Source organism: Ailuropoda melanoleuca, chromosome 19, assembly GCF_002007445.2.
Source record: "Ailuropoda melanoleuca isolate Jingjing chromosome 19, ASM200744v2, whole genome shotgun sequence".
Taxonomy (NCBI): domain Eukaryota; kingdom Metazoa; phylum Chordata; class Mammalia; order Carnivora; family Ursidae; genus Ailuropoda; species Ailuropoda melanoleuca.
The window spans coordinates 13,877,633-13,895,467 of NC_048236.1; the positions used below are offsets into that span (position 1 = coordinate 13,877,633).

Genomic DNA, 17,835 nt, shown 5'->3' on the forward strand with positions numbered 1-17,835 from the left:
CTTGTTAGTAGATTTAGGGTAATCTAGCTCTGGATTTACATTTTATGTCATTTCCCTAGGACTTGCAGATTACAAAAAAAAAAAAGAAAGAGAGAAAAATGCAGTGTTCTACTTTTGCTTTCATCTTCTTGGTTAAATATATTTATTCACTCGAGAAATAATAAGCATAAACCAAGCCCTAAACTAGGCACTGGGGGTACAAATAAAAATGGATAGGGCCATTCCACTCAAGGAAACTAATGTGCAAAGAGCACACAGCAGCGCTAGGGGCAGCCACCTTCTAATAAAGGAGCAGCATGACTAAACGGCTTTGGAAACACAGGTTGGCCTGTGCTAGGATGTGAAAGGCCACTCCACCGCTGTAGGGAGTTTGGATATGATTCAGTAGGCAGTGGATGCCTCCGGGGGGTCTGAAGCAGCGATACAGGAAGAGCAGATCGAGAGAGAAGCCTGAAGGCAAGGTTGCAGGCCTGGCAAGGAAAGAGACTCTGCAAGTAGGGCTACCACTCTGCATGACTTCGGAATCCAAAAATGGAGCTAACGAGGCCCCGAAATAAGGTAGAAGCAGTGGGGATGAAGAGAAACTTTTAAAATATGTACTAAGGGAAATCTGTGGGTGTGGCCTATCTCCTACTACATCACCATGCATTCCATGTTCAGAATGAATCATACGTTTTAATACAGCAATACTGAATATTTACCAAAGGGGTCCAGGTTTCACTACACCACAGCTTATTATTATTTTTTTAACTTTAAAGGAGATTTTCTGCTTACCTCTGCTGCTTCTTGCTGCTGCTTAACTACCGAGGGATCAATTCCAGGATCCTCTAGATCCCGGATGAAATCTTGTGTATCTTTAGTGGTTACCACCAATGACATATGATCACACCAGAACTTTTCTGCTAATTCCATGACATCCAGTAGTTTGGCTTCCCTTTCTTCCACCAGTGTGTGTATGTTCTCCCAGATGAAAACCATTTGGTCAAGCTTATCCTGAACAGCTATGACACAAAACAGTATCAAAAAGGCAATACGTTAGTGCCATTTAAGCAACAGAGCCGAATGTTTTAGTTCACACAGCAACAGTGATTCAATTTGCTAAGTATCTAAAACTGGATCCAATTTTGGTTGACCCCAGTCTCCTGGTTTTCACTAGGCCCCCACAAAGCATATTCCAGACAAATGCAAGACCTCAGGGTATCCTCCTCCTCCTGAACTAAGGCTCTTTTTGACAAAAGTAGATCTTCAAAGGCAAGTGAGCTCAGAGTAGACCTAAGTTCACCAAGTTTCAAGTTCACCAAGGTTGACCTTAATTCCAAAGAAAATGAAAGAACCAACTAAGCTTTCCAAATCAAGAATAACAATGTTCAGTTCTAGGAATATAACAATGTAGGATATGTATTTTGGGCTTGTCTCTAGTGTACCCTTATCATAAACTTCCAACTAATCTATGTGTGTGTTTTTCCTTTTGACCGCCCAGCTCCTATCTTTAAGATGGCTGGCTAAGGTCGTGTTTGCCATTTTTGCAGCCATGGGAATACCCATTCTGTGGTACCAATTATGTAAAGTAGTGTGTGATTAGTAATGAGAAAAAAAAAACAAAACCCTAGGTTTAGTGTGATTAGCACCATCCTTTAAACATCTGGTTTAAAAGTCCCAGAGAACACATGGCTTTTGCACAACAGCACGTTGTGTATGTAACTGATTCCACAAACACAGGAAAACATTAACGAGGGATTTATGTACATAGCCCTTCAACCCCACTCGTAATACCTTTTCTAAAATCTGGCATTTTATTATGCAATTGGACTGTCAGTAAATGGCATGAACATTTAGAATTATTTTAAAAGTAAAGCTCAATTGTTTCCTTATTCTGAAATTATTACCTTTGGCAGATATGTCTTTGTCAGTGCCCTCAGATCTCGCAATCATCTCTTCTCCCCGCTTTTTAAGAGTTTCATACAATGGCTGTAGCTTTTCCATGTCTACTGACACATTCTTATTCTCACTGATCTGCTCCTTAATCTTCTCCACCTCAGCTGAGATTGAAGGCGGCTGCCTCAAACGCTCCACAATGCGTTCTAGGCTCTCAAGGATCTGGTCTATCTTGTCATGGAACTAGAAGTAAATCAAAGGGATCATTTATGGGGAAAAGACCTGTGATATCAAAAGTGAAATTTAAATGAAAAAAAAAACCCATCTATTTAATATCTCAATCAAGAAGTAAATCTTCAATCCTCTGTTACTATATCTACCCAATTGAGTGTACTTGTTAGGAAACAGTATAGGTTAATATATAAATGGACTACCTGATATCAGCATCTTAACCGTTGCTTCATTTTATCATAATTCAAATGAATTTTAAAAATTAAGTCCAATAAACTGTGTTTTTCTATCAAACTGTTTTGTTTTTACTCATTACTTTGATATCTTAAAAAGTTATATTATTAAATGTAAGATTCATGAACGTTTTTGATGAGAATAAAGGTATTTCTTAAGTTATAAATTTCCTGAATTGAAAAACGTTAAAAAAATGAGACAAAAACAAAAGCCTCCCTGACATTGTAACAGAATTTTGAATTTCATTCATGGTCAAATACATTATCAGATTCATAAAAGCATTTAAAGTTTTATCTGCAAAGGCACCACAGACAATAAAGCAAAATTATAAAACCTTGCTCAGGCACAGTGCTACACTATCTTCAATATTAAAGGAATCATCACTCAGGATTCCAGAAAATGGACCACTCTAAAGTCAGTGTCTCTAATGACTAAAGCCCAACTCTGCAAATGGAAAATTTGTAGGTAATTTCAAATTCAACTTCTTGAAAAAAAAGTATTTTCAAAAAAGAAAAACATCAATTTCCAACTTTATATTTTTTCCTTCTTAGTCCACACAGTCTTTCTTCTTACTGTTTTCTGGGAATGTCTCATTAATAATGATAATAACACTTTCTTTTATCTCTCCCAAAGGCAAATATTCCTTTCTACTCTGGACCCACTTCAATATTTGGATAGTGATGACAACTGTATGTTTCTTAAGTCACTGACAATTATTTTGTATTGATCTCCAAGGAGGCAGAGAAATGTAAGGACTGGACCAACCAAATACCACCCCTGAGAGGCCAAAACATCCATACTCAGATTTAACGTAGTGAAATAATTTCTTTGGAAATTTAATCAGGAGATCCAAGAAAATGTGTTTCCACGCTCTTCTGCTCCGAAGAGCTCAATCATCTCTCTGGCGCCAATGATTACCTGAGTAGATTGAGAAATAGCTTCATCCAACGCCACGGCTCGCTTTTTGACATCCTCTTTAATTTGACTGTAAAGGGTGTCAGCTGCCACGTACTTCTCTTGGATGGAAAAGCCTTCGCCTGGGCTCAATTCCAGTAACTGTGGCCCAGTTTTGTTCATCTTATCTATATGAGGCTTGTGTTCGGCTATCAACTCTCGCAGTTGCTATAACAAACCAAACAGCTTCTCAGTATCTCAGGGTCACGCCTCCATATTACAGCTGTCCACATGCCCAATGCATCCAGCTGGCAAAAAACTCCAAACACCCTCCCCATCACAAGGCATTTAACACAGAATGGCTCATACTGCTCTTTGCCAGCAAAAGATGCCCCTGACAGAAAGAATAAACAACAGCCTGGTCATGTCAAAGTCTCTTTAAGGGCAACACACAAAAATGCTGTTTGAGTGAAATAATGAATCGCAGTTCATTATGCATTTCCCATCAAGAGCAGTACACTTTGACAAGGGTCATATTACATAAAAGAATTATGAAATCACTATATCCCCAACCTATAGAGACCAAGCCATAACTCTTGGTGTCCCTTCTGTACACTGAGAATATATGCAAAAATTTAAAAAAACGGAGGAAGCAAGAAAGAGAAGGAAGGCAACAGAAAGCAGCTCAGCGGAGAGTAGACATAATGCAGAGAGAAAAAAACCATACATAAAGCTAAGTTAAGGGGATATAAGCCCACAAGGCATTGTAATTATATATATTTAAACCGATACAAGATGTGTACATATGTATGACATTATCTCTACCTGAGTATAAATCCATTCTATGTATGTATCATACATATGAATGAATCTATCTGTATTTATTTTAAAATATTAAAGGCTACAGGGTAATCAATCTGTCAGATATGCAGCTGTATATTGGGCATTATTTGTAAAGTACGTTTAAAGAAAAATATATGACATATTTTGCATGTCATCTAATCAAGAGATATAATGATATTTATACTAATGAGTATGTGTGTAATCCAGGTGGAGCCCCATTCCTTCTAGGGAGACAAGTAAATCTGGAATATCTACACTCCACAGAACCCAGGGCCTCCACTGAGCAGTTTTTCATGGGCCAAATCCAAAGCCACATCCGTCTTTGCTTCCAGGTTTCACTGAGGCTAGCTTCCCTGTAGCACTGAGGAGCCTTCCATTTGTACCACATTAGTGACTAGGTTCCCTAATCAGAAGTTCCCTGACCTCACCAGAAGGTATATCTCCAAACTATTTTGCTACCCAGCCCCCATCAAAAATTTCTCTGAAATTATATTCAGGAGAGATAGTCTAGAGAAAAGCTACCCATCTTCTCCTGCAAATAGTTTCATTTTTGTCATTCATCTGTCACTACCAAGATGGCCACGCAACTCTAGATTTTTATTTAAAGTACTCACCAAAATCAGTCAAAAATTATTTTGAAAACTGTTAAGGAAACTGGTACATCATCAACAATCCTCATAATTATTTTTGAAGTTTTTCTGAAGGTAGTCTCAAAACTCTTGAAAAAGAGCTAAATAAACATAAATTCAATTGAAAAAAAGAATGGCGGTGGTCTAAATCTAACCTGCTGCACATAAGAACATGGGAGGGTCATATCCGCGATCGAGCTCCTGAGAGGCCCAGGCTGAGATTTTCTTATCTTTGTTTCATATTATTAGATCATATATTCATGGTGCCTTACAGAATGGAGGTAGTAATGGTAATAGCTAATAGACAATCTCATGAAAAGGAATGTGTTACACACGTTCTGGTTTCAATACTCTACAAAGCATGCTTATAAAACCAGCTTACACTTTGAGGTATCAGAAGACTCTCAGGTCAAATGAGAGATCTCTGCTGACGAAGTTTCCTGAGTTGGCTAGCATCTAGGTAGATCTCATTTGTGCAGCACTACCATGGGACACCTCAGTTTGGGACATACTGAGATGACCCATTTTTAGACCATTCCTTTTTTAGACGTCTAGTAGTACCAGATGTCTACTTGGATGTGGAAAAAGGGTCCAGCAGGGGGTGTCTTTTGCCTCATATGTAACAAAATGATTCTTGGCAACATACTGCCATAAGAGTCCAGTCACGCTCGACATACTTAGTGGGACCTCAACATATCTACCACATAGTAACTGGCTCTTGGAGCCATTTTTCATTCCTGGTTAGAATGAACTAGATCTCCGCAAATATAGCTGTGGAGGTACAGAAGAAATGCTGTTCTAGAAGGCTATAAATACTATGAATAATTTCGATGAATAATTTGAAGACTTGGCTACAAAGTTTTGTAGTTCCTCTATATACGAAACTGTAAATTTGAGAGCTGAAAGATTATGCTAAAAAGAGAAAATTAACTCCATTTTGAAATTCAATAATAATTCAGTAGTAACCCTTCCTTATCTGATATTATGCTAGAAACATAGCTACTCAAATCTCACCTCAGAATAGAAGAAATCCATGGAACATTTTATATTAGAAGTTATTCAGTGGATAGGCATCAGGATTTCTGCCACAAATAAACCTTTATACTAAAATTAAATTTAATTCTGCATAATTTTTAAGTCTTTCTCGTGCTGACGTAGATAGAACTCAATGAAATTTCCATTTTGCATTAAGGTGTTGACTAAAGCTCTTGTAAACAAATACTTAGAGATATTCTTCAATGCCAGTAGATTAAAAAAGTAAACAAATAAAATTAATAAGAAGTGTGTCACATCCTTCGAACAATGATGTAATATAACAAGATGAACTTTTCACACATGTGTGCACACAGCATGCACACGAAGTCTCAGAGTATAGTTGGTACAGATCTGAGAGACAGCAACTACATTCGTAAGTCCAAAAATAGCAAGAACTCCAGATTTTTTCTGATAGTCTTGAGCCCTCTCTCGAACCCTTGCAAAATTTTAAGTGATGTTATATTTAAGTAACTGCTGAAATGAGGGCTTCATAAGGCTGTTTTTTAAATTTTTATTTATTTATTTCAAAGATTTTATTTATTTATTCGACAGAGATAGAGACAGCCAGCGAGAGAGGGAACACAAGCAGGGGGAGTGGGAGAGGAAGAAGCAGGCTCATAGCGGAGGAGCCTGATGTGGGGCTGGATCCCATAACGCCGGGATCATGCCCTGAGCCGAAGGCAGATGCTTAACCGCTGTGCCACCCAGGTGCCCCCGTTTTTTAAATTTTTAAAACTGATGCATTTGTAAATGTAAATACAGTCTCTAGTTTACTTATATATACTTATAGGAGCAAAAACCATCAAAAGAGTGGGAAAAAAAAGGAGAAACAACTTGTCTTTGTACTTCAGCATTTTCCCTTTCCATTGAGCTAGGTTTTACATTATTTGTGTTTTGACATATTGTTATATTGTTCATTTCCTCCAAGCTCAATGGTCTTTGTCTGTATGATGCTGCTTTGATATATTTCTACTCTTTGCTTACATTCTAGATGGCTCCAACCGATACATATAAAGTACAAAACGTAGTCGATATACATAAACTAAAAGCAATTCAACATGCATAAATGGAGAGTACTTCAAAAGCTTGTTTCTCTAACATTTTAAAATGGGAATTTAGTTTTTGTACCAGGATGGTTTATACTTCCTACTATTCTAGGAAAGCTGTGATGTAATTAATGACATACACAATGAGTCTTCTCACTGCAACCCTGGAAAACAGGTAAGCAACTCTGAGGAAAGCAACTGTGCAGACCAGAATACAATATTGCTAAAATCTCTTAATAAAGTAAGGCATCGAATCGCATTAAAAACCACCATGACAGTGCTCGCTTCGGCAGCGCATATACTAAAAAACACTATCACAGTCATGATTCTCTTCTAATGAGGAATACAACACTCTCTTTAATATCAAGCTTACCCGATGCTCTTCCTGCTGTTGTCTTAGAGTTTCATATTCAAGGGCTGGGGCAGGAAGCTGAGAGATGATTCTTTGTGTTTCTGTCAGCCATGGCCAAAGTTCTTCATAGGTTTCCCAGAACTGGTTAACCAGGGACTGTGCCCGTTCTAGCTGCAGATACCTCTCTGAGTTTACCTGACAGATGGCATCATAGTTCTTCAACACCTTGTCCAGTTTTTTCTAGAAAATAAGAGAATGAAATGTGTTTAGCTGGCCAAGCAGGCCAAAGAGCACATGTACTCCAGAAAGTTTTTTCTAGCACTATATGCCTAGTACCAAGGTAGGCACTCAACAAATGTATGTTTAATGAATAAATCATTAAAGCCTATTTAGATTGGAACTAGTCCTATGTATAAAAGTCCACTTTCATTAGAATTTAAAAAGACCCTTCAAGGGGCACCTGGCTGGCTTAGTCAGTAGAGCATGTGACTCTTGATCTCAGGGTTGTAAGTTTGAGCCCCACGTTGAGTACAGAGATTACTTAAAAATAAAACCTTAAAAAAAAAAGATCCTTCAGGTCCATCCATATTATTGCACAGAGCAGGATTTCCTTCCTTTTTAAGGCCGAATAATCTACTATATGCTAATGCTGTATTCTTACCACAAAAATAAAATTAAACAATTCCCCTATCTATATAAAAAATAGCAAAAATGTGGAAAACATCTTAAAAATACAACAACTGGAGATTAAGCTAATAAATTATGATATATTCATACAATAGATTTTTATGTCTTCATCAAAAATCATAGGATTTAATGACAGAGAACCTCCCCCCACCTCCAAATATTAGGTGACAAAACCCAAAATATAAACAAATACATAAATGGCCTCAAATTTTTATGACTAAGACACTGAGCTTTCCAAACATAATAAGCAAAATTCTTGAACTACCCTTTCTAGGTCTTACAGGTCTTCTGGGTTAGAAAACAAGAGTCATGTGAGTCTAGCAACATTAACATTACTTTCCAGCCAAAAATAAGGTCTACCTTTCACAAATGAAATTGTAAGAGGAACTGCTAGTCTACAAAATTAATTATATATATTAGAATCAGAGTAGAACATTATACTATACACTGTATTTTGTGGGCTGGTGACTAGATTATGGTATAAATTATGGTATAAATTCACATCATAAACTAACAGCAGAAGATAAAGCACAACAGTTATCTAATAAACCACAGAAGGACAAAGAATTATTTCATCATGATCAGAATTTTTCATGTCAAGATCTTTGTAAAAATAATAAAGGAAAGGTTAAATTATAAATAAGTAAATTGCCAGGATAAATAGAAGAGGAAGTATCAGTATATAGTTACATTCTATTACTTTGCTATGGTAAACCTTAAAAAAGCAATGCATACTCTAAAATGTGATTGTAGGCACAGGCATTTGTGTAACTTTTTGGCTGTGGGCTATTTTCCTGCCAGAAGCATTAATATACATTAATTCCTTTAGTCTGCTCAGATGTCTGAATATGAATGGAGCGAAACAGTTTTTACTTGTGGCTGGTTTTTCATCAATTTAAAGGATCATTAAAAATACATAAACTAGATGCTTCCATAATTGTTCAGCTCATTGTTTTTCCTATACAACTTACTGAAATTTTATAAAGAATGGATCTCAGCATTAGAGAGAACCACATATTTTGAAGCATATAAACAAGAGTTGACATATACAGTAACAATTTATACTGATAATAATGTCAATAATACGGCTAACATTAATTGAATGTTTAATGTGTGCCAGTTATTCAAAGACACAAACCTTAATAGCTTTAGCAACTATTAAAAGAAAAAATTGTCCCCAAGGTGATTCCCTTAAGGAATATTCCTTTTACTATCACTCTGTAAGCTTGAAAAATGCCTTACTTAAAACTAATGATTTAGCTGTCTAAATGGCAGCTGTGGATAAAGGAAATGTGCTTCTCTAGGATTGAGAGCTTAACTCGGGCCATTTAGTCAAGGGTCTCACCACCAGTCACACAGACAAGATTATACCTTCATTGATTGCTTTTCCTCTTCACTGCATGTGGCCATGATTTTATGTCCAGATTTAACAAGTTCATCAATAATATCCTTGTGTCTCAAAATCTCCATGGTGAATGTCTGTGATTTACCAATATAAAGATAAAAAAAGAGAGAGCGTATGGCTAAAATGAAAACAATCAGGCAAAGTCGTTAAAAATACCAAGTTACACTAGAGGGGTCTTGCAAAGTAAATCATGCAAGCACACTGTCTAGACTTGGGCCACATTAGCAAATAATTCTGATACAATTGGAAATGTACTTCTTCACCTTTTGAAGCTGCAGCTGAGCAGAGGTCTGGTCTTGCTCAAGCCTGATGTCACCCAGAGACATCAATTTCTTTTCGGTTTCAGTAATCCAGGATAACTCAGCATCAGCTGCTTGGTCAAACTAAACAAAAGATAAATAATTAGGTCACTAAGTCCCTGTAACTGGTGCCAGAAAAATACCTCTCTACATTTCTTTTAAATATCCTAATTACAACACAAGTGGAAAATTTGAGCTTATCTCTTCATGGCATACTGAACTAGTTTATGATGATGACTAAAGTCATAAAGAAAGGAGAACTTCCCACAGAGTAATTAAACACAAGCTCTTAAAAGGCACTGGATGTGTAATACAGCATTAATGATTTTAGGACAGCTAACTCTGTTGCCTTCTTTTTGGTAATCGTAAGTATTTTCTTCTTATGGGTACTATCCAAATTGAACAGCTCAAAAAGTCAATAGCTGGATGCCATCTTTCAATCATTGCACCTATCACTTTAATCCATATGATATGCGAGCAGCATTCTGCTATCTACATATAAGACTCCTAGCAAAACTCATGAAATTTTCACATTACCATACTTTGTACGCATAAATGTATGTGCAAAGTATGTTTCTTTATGTAGGGTATACCCCCAAACATCTCATGTATAATTTTTTTACATCCCATTTAATAATAGTAAAAACCACTTCCAAGAATATTCTTAAATATTTTAAGAGGTTTTATTTTCTTAATCTTAACAATTCGTGGTAGAAATTCATAAAGTACAAAAAAATATACAGAAGAAAATTAAAACCTTGAGTTAATTCTGTTGGTATTTTAGTGAATTTTATTCCAGAAGTTGAAAAAGGTTTATAAAAGCCTCGGATAATACTGTATAAACAGTTTCATATCCTGCTCTTTCATTTATTATGAACATTTCCCATGTCATAGTCTTTTAAATGTGAATTTTAAATAACATCATTGTATTCTAGCATACCTGAATATTTTTTATTTAGGCTCACTGCATTTTCTGCCATTATATAAACAAACCTGTAATAAACAGAAATCTCTGATGGCATCTCCAATTAGTTCCTTAGGGTAGATTCCTAGAAGTTGACTACCAAGTCAAAGAGCATGAACATTTTCGATACCCTGCATTAGGCAGAAGCCAACGCCTTCCAGGGCAAGCAGTTATCGTAAATGAGCAAAGTGGGCAAGTGGCCCCTACAAGCACCACTGGTAAATGGTAACTAACCGTGGCCTCAGTTGGAAGATTTAATGGGAAACGGACATTGTGTGCATTCAAGTCCAGTACTGCCAGAACTTCTAATTTTTCAAGAGGACCTAGAAATCTAGATGAGGGTAGGGGATAATTAAGTGAGGAGAGAGAAGGGTAGAGATAAGAAACTAGACTGGAAAATAATTCGTACTTTTAAAACACTCTGCAACACTATGCAGATTCCTGGAAAGATGGAGTAGATATACTTTTCTCTGTTCCTTGTAAGTACACCTAAAAGTCCTGGGCATCACACACATGCATACGTTGCATACAAAACATACATAAGACTGAAAGGAGAGAGAAGAGAGCAGAACTGGTATGGGCCTTGGCGCCTGAGGAACAACACAGTGGTGAGTTCTCTGGGTTTTCTTCTTGCCTCACATATGGATACTGGAGAAAATGCAACCCAGAAACACTAGAGGCACAGACAAAACCCCAAGAAAAGGCTGCTCTCTCAGCCAAATGACCAGGAAAGGGGCACCGTAGCAAAAGAACATTTAAACAATAGCCACTCTGTCTGAACACCACGAAACAGAGGCTGTGGTCCCACCCACACTCATGCCAAGAAAGGCCTAGATTTTCACCCTCAGGAGCCAATAGGACAAGGTGCTGACACTGTTACAGGGTGATGTCAGAGAAGGCCAAGTAGGGGCTGGAACTTTAGTTCCCACTGGCCAGTAACAAGGTTCCTGCCCATAGCGTCCGTGGAGATCCTGTGGGCAGCCCCCCCAAGCAGTAATGAATTGCCCCTCTCCGTCTCTTCTGGGGTGGTGTCAGGGAAGGCCTAGTGGAGAGTCGGGATTCTCACCACCGCTTAGTGGTTAATCCAGACACCCTTACTGAGGTGTTGGAAAAGGCTGCTCAGAGAGCTGGAGTCCAACTCCCACTCCCAGCCAGCAGATCTGAAGAGCACCCCATTAGGTATTATGAGAGGCTGAGTTCGGGGAACCTGGATCTCTTCCACCTGACAGCACCCCTGGGTTCTTCTGCCAGACTGGTGCCAGAGGAAGCCAGTCCAAAGAGAAAGTTTAATTAAGAACCAAAACTCATAATTTCACAGCAAGAACCAAGAAGACCTCCCACTGAACTAATCAAAGATAATCAACGGACTCCAGTACCTAAAGCACAGGAATGTTAGTACTGTCTAACAACAATTTTAAAACAGCCATGATAAGAATGCCTCATTGAGCAATTTCAAACACAGCTGAAATGAATGAAAAAATCAGAGGAGATCTTAGCAACAAAATAGTCCCAGAAAAGAAAACAGGCTATATAAAGAACCAAATGGAAATTTTAGAACTTAAATGTATCATAACAAATAAGCTCAGGGGATGAGAGCAATGAAGGGTGCAGAAGAAAGAATCGGTGAAGTACAAGATAGAACAGAAATTACCCAATCTGAATAACAGAAAATAGATTGGAGAAAAAAAAAATCAACAGAACCTCAGGGACCTGTGCAACTACAATAACAGATCTAACGTTTGTATCATTGGGGTCCCAGAAGGAGAGGAGAAAGAGGCTGTAGCTAAAAAGTACCCCACCACTCTAGAAATGAAATGTAGAAAAAATGCGTGGTTGCCAGGAGTTAAGGAGAGGGTAGAGGCGGGAGACTATAAAAGGGCAACATGAGGTAGTCTTGCGGTGATGAAATGTTCTGTATCTTGACTGCATCAATGTCAACATCCTGCTTGTGATCCTGTGCTATAATTTTGCAAAATGTTACCCCTGGGGAAAATAGGTAAAGGGTACAATGGGATCATCTCTATATTATTTCTTACAATTGCATGTGAATCTACAATTATCTTAAAAAAAAGTTAATTAAAAACAACAACAAAAGTTCTGTGTGGATAACCTCTCATTTGTGAGTTCCTATTTCCATTTTCTCTTTTAGATATACACTATACCAAACTGCCCTTCAGATAGGATGTGCCAATTTATACTCCCACAAGCAGAGTTTTGCTATACCCTCATCACCATGGGGTAGTTTATTTTTTAATAATATTTGCCAACCTTATCAGTGGACTTCCCTTCATTAGAAGGAAATAACCTGTCAGCCATAACCTGGCACAAACATGAACAGCACTGATTAAGAGTTATGCTTTCACTCTTACAAGAAAAAAAAAGCAAACCAAATTATCCAAGGGAAGAATACATAATAATATTATAAAGTATTATTACAGGTTTTTTTCTATATACCATGAACCCATTTGCTTTCACCTCTGCAACCTCAGTTAAATAATTTTGCAAATAAGTAAATAAATACTGAAGCTATTTGCAGGTCAATTTCTTTTAGTCAACAGTTCAGGATAGAAAAATTTTTAGATAATCATTTGAATAATGGGCCCAAGCCAGAAATACAATAGGGGAAAAATAATAGTCTTACATTTACCTTTAAAAATTCAATTGCCTAAGGATATCGAAGGGAAGATAGGGCTTAACAGACCTTTCCCAAACAACCTCTAGACATGCTACTGAAAAAAATCTGAATATAAACCAATATCTACAAAACAAACAAACAAACAAAAACGATGCAAAGTCAGGCTGCTTTAAGGCGAATATAGTGTCTGGGCAGCAGTCACACAATCATACCTGCCGATCAGAACTCTCCTTCAAGTGTGACACAGTTAAGAGGATCACTGACATGCTAAAGCTGTTCCAGACAGAAATTCAGAGCTTTAGTCTTCATAGGGGTGAGCTCCCTTATAAGGGCAATACTTCTAAAATGACTGCATATATGTATATATTCAAACAGAATTATCTTTCCTGTATTTCCCATAATATTATACATTCCTTTTCAGCAAAGCCACATTTTTCATAAAACTTATTGAAGGGGCTCATGGTCTGCAGATAGTGGTGTTAATAAATGTTTAATAAATGTTTTCTTCATTGACCCATTCCCTTTTCTGCTACTGGGACACATGAGATCAATGTGGATTCCAGAAAGAATCTTGAAAAACCACATGAAAAATTCTATCCTGGGGTACTTGGGTGGCTCAGTCGGTTAAGTGTCTCTTAATTTCCGCTCAGGTCACAATCTCAGGAATGTTGGGCATGAAGCCTGCTTACGATTCTCTCTCTCTCTCTTTCTCTCTCTCCCTCTGCCCTGCCCCACCTCTCCCTCTTAAAAAAATTCTATCTGAATCCAGCTCAATAATTTTTAAGAAGTTACTTAGTTTCAAATGGAACTACTCATTAATTAGCAATAATTCATCAATGTGAAAAAAGAAAAAAAACACCTGGCTGGCTCTGTTGGTGGAGCATGTGACTCTTGGTCTCAGGGTTGTGAGTTCAAGCCCCAAGCTGGGGGTAAAGATTACTTATAAATAAAATCGTAAAAAAAAAAAAAAAAAGAAAGAAAGAAAGAAAGAAAAAAATTCAACTAATTCGGGAGCTTCAGGTGTAGAAAAAGAAATCCTCCTGAAAAACAAGTACAAAGGTCTTCTATGCATGGATTATTAGCTTTCAAGCCATATACAATGAAACTTCAAGATAAAACTTTATTATGTGATTCACTTAAAAGAGTACAAAACTGAGCAAAACAGTCCAGGCCTTTGTACCTGAGTGCAAGTGCTGCAAGATAATCTGAATAAAATTTAGCAGTAAGGACTTTTTTCCCTCTGCTGGCCCCTAAAAAATAAAGTGACACACCACCCCGCTTGTTTGTGATCAGGCTATTTTTAGCATTTATACGACAGTCCTAATAAATAAACTCAGGCTGTTAGTGTTAATATTAGTTTAAATCTATTTCTCTCTCTCCTTAAAAAAAGGGATCCAATGAAAAACAGTATGATGATACATTCTAAGTTGCCAAAATGGAAAACTGAAACTCAAACACTGTTTCTTCAACCAAGGCAAATATTTGTTCTGCTAAAAGAAAACAAGACTTCAAGCAGAAATTTTCCTTCTGTCTTTTGAGAAATTTTTTTTTATTAAATTAGCAAATATTTATGTTCAGCCACAAACAGAACAGCCACAGGGTCTTCATTAAGCAATTTATAGTAAAGCAAGGCATTTTATTTAGGCCTATGAATCTTTCACATGACTCTATATGTGCATTTCTAATAGACCATAAAAGCTGTTTGTTTTACAATGGGAGCAATATGGAGAGCAAGTTTACTAGACCAAATTTTAATAAATTTGTTCACTGCTCACTCAAAGAGCGGAAATTGACTTCAAATACATTGTAGATAATCTTAGCAACCATGATTGCATTCTGGGACCTATTTTACTAGGTATTATCAGTGGAGCCTAACCACTGACCTACTCTTAACTCCTATAACAATTGAACTAGTATTTCAGGAATTTCCAACAAGACAATGAAAGGCAACTTTTTAAAAGATTTTACTTTTTAAGGAATCTCTACATCCGATGTGGGGCTTGAACTCACAACCCTAAGATCGAGAGCCGCATGCTCCACTCACTGAGCGAGCCAGGCACCCTGATAGTGAAAGACATTTTAATTGGCTAACTCTAAATATTCCTGAAAAACAGTCTAAAACAATAATGGCCAGCATTTTACTGAACACACTAAGTGCTTCACATACAGTATCTTCTTTAATCCTGACAACTGCATAATCTGGGTATTACCATTAATTCCATTTACAGTAAAGGAAATCGAGGCAGAGAGGTTACCTGACTTACCAGAGATTACCCAGCTAGTTAATGCTGGATGTGAGACTCACACCAAGGTGGCCCGACCCCAGGGACTGCACTTCTAGTTGCCATGTTATATATCATAACTCCTGCTTGTATACAGTTTGGGCTTCATGAACTCAAAACATGCATATGATCTCACCAGTAATGGCTAAAATACTGTAAAAGCAGGTTTTAACACCTTATTTAAACATTTCTCGAATCTCTGACAAACTGCTTTTGTATTTATCTAGAAAGTTGCTCTTAAGTGGAAATAGAGCTTTAAGAAAGGCAAAATGGTTAAGTGAACCTTAACTCCAAGGACATCCTTTTGTTCCCTTCCCCTGGTTGAGGATCTTATCACTTTCTTTTGATTAGCATTTCCTTCCATTTTTCTCTGCATTATTCATAACACAGCCCCTATTTTCCCACCCCCAACACCTGGAGGGTCTAAACAAATCTCATTTCCGTGGGGGAAGTTTCCTTCTAGTTCTTTAAAAGAAATAAACAGGTGTTATTTTTCTCCGAGGCTGATTCCTAATGACCTGATGACCTGTTTATTTTAATTGCCCCCAAATCACCAACCTATGTGCCTTTAATATTTTAAAGGGGTCATTGCAACCACTAAGATAAGTCAAGGAATTAGAACTGCTCAAGACTGCCTGGGATTCCCAGACCCGGTGAAACACACCTATTTTAGCAACTTCTGGCCACTGTGCGTCACAGGACAATGAACTGCTCTGAGGTTTAAACAATCACAATGGTCTGACTTCAGGCTACAAGTCTGCACATCTTTTAAATGAAAGTGCCTTCCTCCTTTTCCATGTTGCTTATTTGGTTCAATTTGTAATTAGAGAAAGAAAGCAACAAAAATAGGCTACTATGCATAGGTTTAACATGCAAAAATACGTACAGCTGCTAACTTAGATGACCTCATGTATTGTGAGAAGGAGGCAGATGTTCTCCTTTGTTTATAAAGCTCACCATCACTATTTACTAAGCTGCCTTGTTCTGCTCAGACCTTCCCTAAAAGTAATGAACGGGCCTAATTCTTATGAAAAAGAATATTCTCGGGCCCCTGGGTGGCTCTGTTCGTTGGGCATCCCACTCTTGTTTTCCCCTCAGGTGGTGATCTCCGAGTGGTAAGACCGAGCCCTCACTGGGCTCCGTGCTCAGCAGGTAGTCTGCTTCTCCCTCTCCCTCTGTTCCTCCCTCCCCACCCATACGCATTCTCTCTCTCAAATAAATAAATGAAATCGTTAAAAAAAAGGCTATTCTCTTAAGGTCAATGCCCTGCCAATCTGTAGACTCACATGTGTACAGTCCTTACTCACTAGTCCATAATTTAGGCAGTTCAATTAGTCCCCAAATAGCAATAAATACCACTCACATCTACATAGTGTTCTATCACCGAGCTCTATGATTTCAAAATTCAGGGACATGTATTTTCAAAACTTACTGTGATACCGGAGTAACATAAAAAAACCTAACCATACCAAATCAGAACTTTTCTAAAAATCCTATACAGGGCTGTTACAAAGTCATGCTAATAGCAGATATCTATGTGCACCCTTTCCTTTCCTTTTCAAACTAATTCTTTTCCATGTTTTCCTGGACATCTTTCTTGTCGATGTTTGGAAGCCAATATACTCTGTGATAGTGGCCTGACACCTCACAAAGTCCCTAAGTTTCTGCTGAATTCTAAAAAGCAGGTTATAACATTATAAAGGAGGTAGACGTGTACACAAACAACCTTAATGCCTGGCAAAGGGCGAAACAACTTAATAGAAATTTGCTTGGAAACAAAACATTCAGTTTTGTATATAAACTCTAGTTTAATCTAGCCAGGTTATTAAGAAGCAAAGCATTAAATCTATACATTTAAAATTAACAAGTCATGTTCAGGACACATATCCTTACCCTATTAACGCTGTGGGTGTGGGTATGTTGAGGGTAAGGACCTGGAAAGGAGTAGCTGTTAATAAAACAAATTGCATGTGACTATGGGTATGTCTAAAAGATGGACAGTGGTCAGATCATGTCCACGTTTCAGAGGGAGAAGAGACACAGAACAGTACCTGATTTGTTTATACGCCATAAAACAGTACAAAATATGTGGCTAACATCCAGGTCTCAAGATGTTTTTGCATCATCTCTTATACCGCATGAATGCATTATCATTGTGTAAACAGAAAACAAATATCTTAGTATTAACTATACTCTGGTCCTAATTCCAAACGTTTATAATTGGGCAAAGTTATGAAATAACTTCAGTGATATATTAGCTCCTTTATAAACTTGGAAATCATAAGCTTAGGAACCATTCTTTTGGGTACAAAACTAAATCTCTGCCAACCCAGAAAAACAGGTACCAAATTTGTTTGTAAACTCTCCCAGAGAAAGATATTTCACGATCCTGTCAGCACGGTACTCTCCTGGCTCAGGGTCCTT

At 37.5% G+C, this 17,835-nt stretch overlaps 1 protein-coding gene across 24 annotated transcripts in view; it reads right to left on the reverse strand.

Annotated features, from left to right (window-relative positions):
- Positions 1–17,835, reverse strand: part of DST (dystonin) — a 472,609-nt gene that overhangs the window by 45,771 nt on the left and 409,003 nt on the right. For all 24 annotated transcript variants that reach the window (XM_034648017.1, XM_034648015.1, XM_034648006.1 and 21 more), the window contains 6 exons: positions 9,495–9,614; positions 9,198–9,305; positions 7,161–7,379; positions 3,259–3,462; positions 1,887–2,118; positions 775–1,001 (listed from right to left, as the gene is read on the reverse strand). In XM_034648017.1, coding sequence (XP_034503908.1) covers positions 775–1,001; positions 1,887–2,118; positions 3,259–3,462; positions 7,161–7,379; positions 9,198–9,305; positions 9,495–9,614 — 1,110 coding nt within the window. The remainder of the gene's footprint in view (positions 1–774; positions 1,002–1,886; positions 2,119–3,258; positions 3,463–7,160; positions 7,380–9,197; positions 9,306–9,494; positions 9,615–17,835) is intronic.